Source organism: Chelonia mydas, chromosome 2 (assembly GCF_015237465.2).
Source record: "Chelonia mydas isolate rCheMyd1 chromosome 2, rCheMyd1.pri.v2, whole genome shotgun sequence".
NCBI lineage: Eukaryota > Metazoa > Chordata > Testudines > Cheloniidae > Chelonia > Chelonia mydas.
In genome coordinates, this window is record NC_057850.1 from 90,035,699 (window position 1) to 90,044,766 (window position 9,068).

At 39.1% G+C, this 9,068-nt stretch overlaps 1 protein-coding gene across 2 annotated transcripts; it reads left to right on the forward strand.

Moving 5' to 3' along the window:
• The first annotated feature begins 1,003 nt into the window (after positions 1–1,003).
• Positions 1,004–8,046, forward strand: MC5R (melanocortin 5 receptor). Of its 2 annotated transcripts, XM_043539914.1 has the most exons (3): positions 1,004–1,787; positions 2,794–2,866; positions 4,446–8,035. In XM_043539914.1, exon 3 carries the CDS (start codon positions 4,529–4,531, stop codon positions 5,504–5,506), a length of 978 nt encoding a protein of 325 aa, XP_043395849.1. In that variant the 5' UTR covers positions 1,004–1,787; positions 2,794–2,866; positions 4,446–4,528; the 3' UTR covers positions 5,507–8,035. The 2 variants fall into 2 exon arrangements, with proteins under 2 accessions (XP_043395849.1, XP_037747551.1); XM_037891623.2 differs by lacking the exons at positions 1,004–1,787; positions 2,794–2,866 and adding an exon at positions 3,100–3,484 and having other exon boundaries at positions 4,446–8,046.
• Positions 8,047–9,068: the final 1,022 nt, after the last annotated feature.

The window sequence follows — 9,068 nt, forward strand, 5'->3', positions numbered from 1 at the left end:
AATGACTTTTCTTGTTCTGTGGGTAGAGGCTGTCAGTCAGTCAGTTGGGCAAGCAATACATTTACTCAAAAAAATAAATAAAGCTCCATAGATGTAAAGCTTCATAGCTTATTTTTGCTTTTCAGTGATGTGCAGTAAGTATTTGGAGATATCAGATAGAAAGCTATAAATATCTTCCTAACTACTGACTTGTCTGGCAGGCTGATAAATGTCTGTTTGCTAAGGTTTAAAGTACATCTGACATAAACAAAAATTGTGCTGTCACTTGAGGTCTTTGTTGTGGTTTCATTCAAAATGTCATTTTTTCAAGACCTGCAGTAAAATCCTATAAATGCTGGCAGAACAATGGAACAGTTGGGTTTTATTTTTTCCATCACTGCATGTTTTGTTCAAATAACAGTAACAAAGAAAAATATAACTTATTTGGAGAGCTGAATATTTATTGGCCAAACAATCATATCACAATAGGATAGGAATAATTTGAATAACACTGTTGAGAGAAAAGGAGAACTTGTGGCACCTTAGAGATTAACAAATTTATTTGAGCATAAACTTTCGTGAGCTACAGCTCACTTCATCAGATCCGATGAAGTGAGCTGTAGCTCACGAAAGCTTATGCTCAAATAAATTTGTTAGTCTCTAAGGTGCCACAAATACTCCTTTTCTTTTTGAGGATATAGACTAACATGGCTGCTACTCTGAAACTGTTGAGAGAGAATGATTTGTCTTTCTTTTATCATAGAGTGAGTGGAGCAGTTGTAAGGGCTAGATTCTCTTCTTAGACAATTTTTTCATGCTTTCTTGCCATCTAATCCAGGGCAGAAGTTGGGCCTAACACTATAAATTGTGCCATGTAGACACAACCAGATGTAGGGAGTAGTGCAGAAATGACACTGCTCCATGGAAAGCAACTGTACCTCAAAGGCACCATGCTTCCCAGGGCCCCATAGATGTTCTGGGGTGTGTGTCTGAAATTTGGGATACACCTTTTTGTGCAGCATACCTTTCCATATGCAGCCACACAGCTGGCTAGTGCTTGAGGGAGGAGAAAAGGGAGTCCTGGTTCTGCCTGCTTCTTCCCTTCCACATGTTTCCAGAGAGAAGATTATGAGGTGCAACACCCATGCAGGGGATCTGATTCTGGGGAGGTGTTACATGGCGTTTGCAACGCAAGAAGCTGGTCAATTCTTATTTCCCCCAGTCCAGTTCTAGATTTCAAACACCAGTTCAAGAGTCATCAGATCTGCTGCCCAGTAGAAAAATAGACTTTTGCAAAATTCAGGCCTATTAGCAGGATTAGATTTCAAACATCCTCCAAAGTTTAAGGGTGTTTAAATCTGGAGTCTTGGTTCAGGTCCAGTTTCCAGCAAACACTTTTCATCTAGAAGAGGGTGTTTAACATTATTGCTATTTCTTGTTGGTTGTTTATACAGGACTGAAAGTGTACATGGCACTTTAGAGTGGCAGAGGCGGTAAGGTGCCTGCCCAGATAAGTTTGCCGTCTCACTCAGATGGATACAATGCAGGAAATGTTTTACTTGGAGTACTTAACGAGTTCTTGTTCTATTAGAGAATGACTGGGAGATTATGTGGATGTAAATGCTGCTTATTTTGCTGTTCTGATTAAGTTCATTAGTAGTATTAACTATTATTGTATAATAAATACCTCACACGCATTTTTGTGTCTTGAAGGAATCTAAGGGACAAGCCCCTGCCCTGTGTGGATTTGCTAGTGGGAGCAGCACTTAGTTGTAGAGAGGGGGAGTCAGTTCTCCTGCATGCTACGGGTAGATCTACAGGTCAGTATGTTAATGTTGGATAGGGGTGTGATTTTTTTAATAACATTTTTATATACTAGTAAAAGCCCTAGTGTAGACATGGTTATACCAGCAAAAGCTTTTGCTGGTATAGCTTAGTTCGGTCAGGGAACTGGTGAACTCTACTGATAGAATCACTCTTTTGCCAGTATAAGCTGCATCCCACTAGAAGGGTTTGCCAGTATAGCTGTCCCTGTATGACTACAACGGCAAACCTTGTCTAGCACAGACTAGACATTTTCTAGTGGAACGTTTTTCATCTTCACTAATGCTGGTTTGTTGAAATCAAAATGTCCTGGGTGACCATGCCAATTCTGACAAAATTCAGGAATAAGCCAGGCAGGTTTCCAGTGTATCCCTGCCTGCCAGGCTGATTTCAAAACCTGCCTTGTTTCCTTTTAGCTCACCTGCCTGGCTTCTCAGCAGCCTGACTGGAATGGGGAGCCTGGAAGCCTGCGAGCCCTGGTTTATGGCTCTTTGGCAGACCAGGCTCCCAGGTCTTTCAAGGTCCCCAGCTTCAGAGTAGCCTGGCAGGTCGGCTCCCAAGGCTCCCAGCTCCTCAGCAGCCCAGAAGCCCTGGGAGCTCCCTCTCCCAGACGCCTCAAGCTATGGGTTGTCAGGGCTCTGGGCAGCTTGGGAAGCCATAGAAAGGTTGAAATGAAATGTGTTGACTTCTGGGAACTGCTAAATTTAGACCTGCAGCCTGAGCCCTGTGAGCCTAAGTCAACTGATCCAGGCTCTGAGACTTGGTTTTTCTGTGCAGTGTCAACATACCCTTAGTCACAAACCTGACCCACCAGTCTATGTTTCATGCACAGGACAGAGTTCCTGCCTAGCCTAGGTCATCCTGTCCTGCCCTTGTGGGCTAGTTTCTGCTAGTGCCCATCTGGCACTCCTCCATTTGATCCCCCAGCTTGGAGGGGATCCTACTAGTAGAGGAAGGCTTAGTGTGTTCTTCTTTTATTTCTTTTTGCAGTTCTGTTTAAAGACAGTGTGGCTCTTTGTCTGTTGAAGATCAAGTGCCACTGACAGTGCATATAAGGCAAATGGTAGGTGTTAATAAAAATAAATAAATAAATAAAAGCTACCACAAAGTTCTGTTATTGTGATCTCACCAATTTTAGATCGATGAATTCAGTGGAGACTTGTTTTCAATCAATACTAAAAATGATAGGGAAAGAAAAATAGAACAAGTGCATAAGTGTAAGAAAACAAGCCAAGCAAACATGCCAGTTATTTACCATTATATATATATATATATATATATATATATATATATATATAAAAAGTTTGGGAGTGAATTCTGGATCACAAACAGCTGCCAATAAAAAAATAAAAGTTGAAGTGCTCTACAAGTGTGAGCCACTAGGTGGTGGTAAAAACCCAAGCCTTCAGTAATGACATATTTGGGAAGAGAAGTTGGAGGCAAAGAAGGGGGTAGAGGAGGAGTCAGAGATTGAGCACTGAAGTCATTAACTCTCTGAGACTATATAAGGACAGTTGCAGGGTAAGTAGTTTATACCTGGGCAGCCTTGGCTCTATGAATTTGAACATTCTTTTTTCATTTAGCCCTTGAGGATGGACAGGCAGGAGAGCTGAAACTTGTGACAGCTAGAGGGAAAGAATACAGGATATGAAGAGAAATAGGATCTGAAGGAACAGTCCTGGTAAATAAGTACAACTGCTTCTTAATTGTATAGGAAATGTTACCTTTTAAAATGGAGAGTAGTTTATCTTAAAAACCTTTGAATTTTATTTGCACTGACTGACAGCAAGCTAAATATGTTCTGCTTATTAGGAATTTTATTGCTTATGACATTCCTCTCAAAATATTCCCATTAGTAGGAAAAAAAGCCTTGATTAAAATACCCATAATTTGAATAGAATACCTGTGGCTTTCCTGACAGAAATTCCCTTGTGATTTTAGTGGGCAAGTTAAAATATTTAAATCTTAATTACAAGAGAATAAAACAATGTGAAACCTGAAATATATAGATTTGTCTTTTTTAATGGTTTAAAACAGTATTATTAAGCTGAGCATGTTAGTTCGGAGCAGATAAGCTGTTTATATCACAAGTTATGCAAATTTAAGAAGTACAAAGGTCAGGAAAAATATTTCAATCTTTTGCTTAAAAGGCTCAGTCATTAATTCTTTCAGGAATTCAAATTTTATCTAAGTATGATCAGATGAGAGGATACAGTCTGATCTCAGTTATGAATAGTGCATTCATATGGGTTTTAAGGCTGCCAGGATTGAGACACCTGTCAGATACTATTTGTTGTTCTGTAGGAATTTAGCTGAAAATGTTCAGTGTTCACCAGAATTTCCAGATAAAATGTGCTAGCTTCAGGGAAAGACAATCAACACTGGAGAACGAGCAGAAGTCTGAGAAGAAAGAAAAAAGAAGGGGAATAAATCTCTCTATTAGTTTGTGATTTGAATTTCCCTCTGGAAGAATAGCTGGAAAAGCTCTGTGAATCTATGACAGGTTAACTTAGAATAAATATAGAATGTGGAGCAGTCGTGGGCTGGATATACTAAGTTAAATAGAAATATTTTATTCCATTTGATATTTGCTTTGTCAATTCCTTCCTGTTTTTGTCTTGTTGTCATATTTTTTTTGGCAGGGATTCTTGCCTTTCTGGAAAATGCATTTACCACCCTGCTTTACAAGTCCTTTGGAAAGAAGAGAGCATATTTGCCTCCAGAGATGAACTCATCCTATCAGCTACACATTCCAGAACTTAACTTGAGTACTTTTGGCAGCAACTTTACGGTGCCTACTGTCAAGAACAAGTCGTCACCATGTGAGCAAGTGGTCATAGCAGTGGAGGTGTTTCTAATCCTGGGCATTATAAGCCTCCTTGAAAATATCTTGGTCATCTGTGCAATAGTTAAGAACAAGAACTTGCACTCGCCTATGTATTTCTTTGTGTGCAGTTTAGCAGTAGCTGACATGCTGGTCAGTGTTTCTAACGCTTGGGAGACCATAACGATATATTTAATAAACAATAAGCATCTAATTATTGAAGATGCTTTTGTACAACATATAGACAATGTTTTTGATTCAATGATCTGCATATCTGTGGTGGCTTCCATGTGCAGTTTGCTGGCTATAGCAGTGGACAGGTATGTCACAATTTTCTACGCCCTGCGTTATCACAACATCATGACAGTGAAAAGATCAGGGCTTATCATTGCATGCATATGGACATTTTGCACTGGCTGTGGCATTATCTTCATTCTTTATTATGAATCAACTTACGTTATCATTTGTCTCATCACAATGTTTTTCACCATGTTATTCCTCATGGTCTCTCTGTACATACATATGTTCCTCCTGGCTCGTACTCATGTCAAGAGAATAGCTGCTTTGCCTGGATACAATTCTGTCCATCAAAGGACCAGCATGAAGGGGGCCATCACTCTGACCATGCTACTAGGCATCTTCATTGTTTGTTGGGCTCCATTTTTTCTCCACCTCATCCTGATGATTTCTTGCCCTCAGAACCTCTACTGTGTTTGCTTTATGTCTCACTTCAACATGTACCTCATCCTCATCATGTGTAACTCAGTGATCGATCCCTTGATCTACGCCTTTCGTAGCCAGGAAATGCGGAAGACCTTCAAAGAGATTATTTGTTGCTATAGCCTGAGAACGGCCTGTGGGTTGCCGAGCAAGTATTAGGAAAATGCATTTTTGAATGCGGAAACCAAGATGCAACATTACTATTTATCAGGAAAATCATGCATCAAAATTGTTAGCATCTTCTTTCCCTATTTCTGCTGAAGGGACTATAAAATGTCTTTCCACCTTATACTTGTAATGAGGATCATATTTTTATGGAAATTAGAAAGCTGTTTTTCTAGTTTGATGTTATTTGGTCTATTGTCCCCTCCATACACACCTATAACTCTAACTGGCATTAATAGTTAGCATATGCATGTGAATCAAGAGAATAATAGAACACTTGGGGCCAGATTCAAGCCAGGTATCTTATAAAAGTAACAGTAATTTCATCCTTCCCCCCACTTTGATTTTTACGGGCAGAGTGCATAAATATGTACATGTGAGTAGGATATCCCTATTTACCTCACTGCCAAATGCAGTAAGCATTAACTAACACACAACCAATAGTTGGGTTTCTAGTTACATTTTCTTTGGGTACAACATGGCTCATTGTGGCTGTCCGGTGCGAGAATAGACAGGTTTCCTGTCAATTTCTCCATTGACATAAAACCAGAAGAATAACTGTGTTTAGCATGAAGTGAAAAATATAATCTGTAAACTTCAGCATCCATATGCCTCAACCAACACAATTATGAACAAGAATTTATATATGTATATACACACACACATTTTTGTATCCCAATCATGATTGTTGCAGTCACAAAATACATACTGCACAAGAGGTCAATGTAATTGCAACATTTCCCAGTATTGAGCATAGTATTTTGTGGCACTTATCTGTATTTGTTCCAGTGTTCCTATTACTGTATATCTAGGCAAAGGTGTACCACATGCTGATTTTAAGGCTGCAGTGGTTCATCTTAAAGGCAGCGCAGATATCGTTTTTTCTGGGCCCTGAAATGAGTACAGCATCTTTGGCTTCAAGGTAGACAAAGGTAACCCATGTAACATTTTATGGAGGGGGTTTGGCCAATGAGCATGTCAGATGCAGCAGGAAGATTGTCAGGTGAGGGTGGCTTTGGGGCACTTATTATTGAAGAAATTAGAGCGTACATCTTTCACGATGGGTATTACACAAAGCAGGGATGGTTGTCAAGGCATGCTGCAGGTAGGCTGTCAGCAAAAGATGGCTCCCAGGAACATGTTTATATAGGCCTAAGCCAGCATCTGATATGCTTTTCTCTTTACCGAGAGGCTGCCATTTTCATAAAATACAGCAACCCTCTTATATTTTGTATGAGCAATTTGCATCCTGTTGTGTTCTCTCCAAAATTGTCTTTTGTAACAGTTATGTAATGTGAAGAATATTGGATTTGGTCACAGAGGAAGAAAGTACAATCAATTAGCCACAAAATATTCTAATTTCTCTTCCAAGGAATGATACAGATGTCTACAGAATGTCCTCCCAAATGCTGGATTTTTGCATTTAGATATAAAATATATAAAAACTCATAGAGGAAACAGTTTCATACTGATTACACATCTGAAATGCAAGTTAGCTCACAAGAGTAAATTATTCCTTTCCAAAGTCAAGAGGTTACTCTCGTTAAATTGTCTCCAGTGAACCTGTTTCAAGGCCTTAACCAAAGCCCATTAAAGCCAGAGAAAGGACTCCCATTATCCCAACTGATTTTAGATTAGGTCCTTAGATCGTAGCATATTGTAGAAAAAAATCTTGGATGTTTTATTATAAATGTCAATTTTTTTCCTCCAAACTCAGCACCTTATGCAGAGCTAACCTCAAAAACACAGAAATCCAGAGATCCACACTGTTAGGAGGACAGCTGAATATCTTCATGCCTACATTTTCAATGTGGAGATTTGTGGTATTATGATAGGCTATTATCAGCCTTCCTGACTTGTACCTTTTTCTTGCTCTGCAGTGGAGATTGGATGGTAAAGCTTTGGACTTGTGTTTGGAAAGTAGACAAGTTTACAAAATGAGGGCCATATACTGCCCTTGATCTGCATTCTCAGCTCCCATTTATGTGAGTGGGCATTTCACTCACAGTTGAGAGACCTGAGTACAGAATTTTAGTACACCAATTGTATTAGGAACTCACCAATACTTGAGGGGCCAGATTCTTCCCTCAGTTACACCTGAGAATGGGATTTTACATTGTCAGAATTTTGCTTTAAGGTGAAGTTCACTCCAGTGCAGAGTTCACCACTTAAATCCCACTTTACGTAGCATGGATAGCCACTCTGCACTGGGGTGAATTTCACTCTAGCTAGGGTGAAAATGAGACAGTACCCTTAATTTCCAGCAACATAATTAAAGGCACAACATGTCTTCAAATCACTATGTAAATAAACCATGAAATCCTCATTAGGTAATTCAGTTTGAAGATATATATGTGTATATGTATATGAGGTCATATTGTAAATAATTGTAAATCCGTAAATAGGAAACCAATACTGTAAAAGCTTTGGATATTTTCTTGAATTGTACATTACCTCATATTTTTTTTTGCTCTGGAATTTTATTTGATGTAAAAAGATAAGCATCTGAGGTAATTATTAAAGTGGACAGTTGGAAAACCCATTTGTTGTTGAATATTCATCGTAATGTAGTCTCTAGAGTTTATTTGGAAAATTGTCGGTATTTTTGGGGTATTACTTCAAGTGGTAAATTGCAAACAGAATTCCTGGGGAAGGGAATATTACATGCCACGGTTTCAAGGTTTCAGTTTAAACTGGTATTTGGTGATGAAAGCCTTATAAAAGAAGTTACAGACTAACCAAGAGATATTTAAATGTATTTGCTCCTGCAGCTGTTGACATCATCTTCTTTACCCATCATTGTCAGCTTTACATGGGGAAGGGGGAGCTCTGGCATGACACTGGTTGCACAGGGTGGAAACTGCTCCCATCTGAATGGAAAAATATGCCACAATAGTGGCCCTGATTCCCTGTTCTGTCACACCAGTTTCCGTGGAATCATGCCAGTGTAACTAGTATAACAGAGTGGCAAATTAGGCCCAGTGTTTATTGGTCATCGTGATTCACACTATTAAAACTAATGCTAAATAAATGAATACATAGATACCACCATACATACGCCTCATATTCAACAACTGAATGAAAACAAATGTACTATGCTTTTGTTTTTACTAGAATCTGATGAGGAAAAAAAGTGGGTATTCTGATTGTTTCTGGCAGTCGTCATTATTGAGTTTTAATTAAAAGTTGGAACCTTCATGCCAGTAGCCTCAAGAGAAAACCACAAGAAAATTAGCCACTGGGTTCTGCTCTCAGCAGCCCACCAATCCATGATACCACCCTTGCTCATGCTGTCATACAGTTGTGTTTCAACAGAGGGTCTGTCCACCAGGAAGGCACATGCATAATGACTCTGTAATAGAGCTGAATGTTAACCAAGAAAAACAGCCCTACCTTTGAAGGGTATATTTGATCACTAGTTCTTTGCCAATCCACTAAAAGGCCACTTCACTTTTGACCTGGTGGTGGTAAGATCTCAAAAAGTTATCCTCTGATGTTTAATTTATTTTTTCCTCTAACCTTAAACACAACAGATATGACCACTATTATTTGCTGT

Excerpts from the sequence above, each read along its gene's own strand:
- MC5R (XM_043539914.1), top strand. The coding sequence starts at position 4,529 with ATGAACTCATCCTATCAGCTACACATTCCAGAACTTAACTTGAGTACT.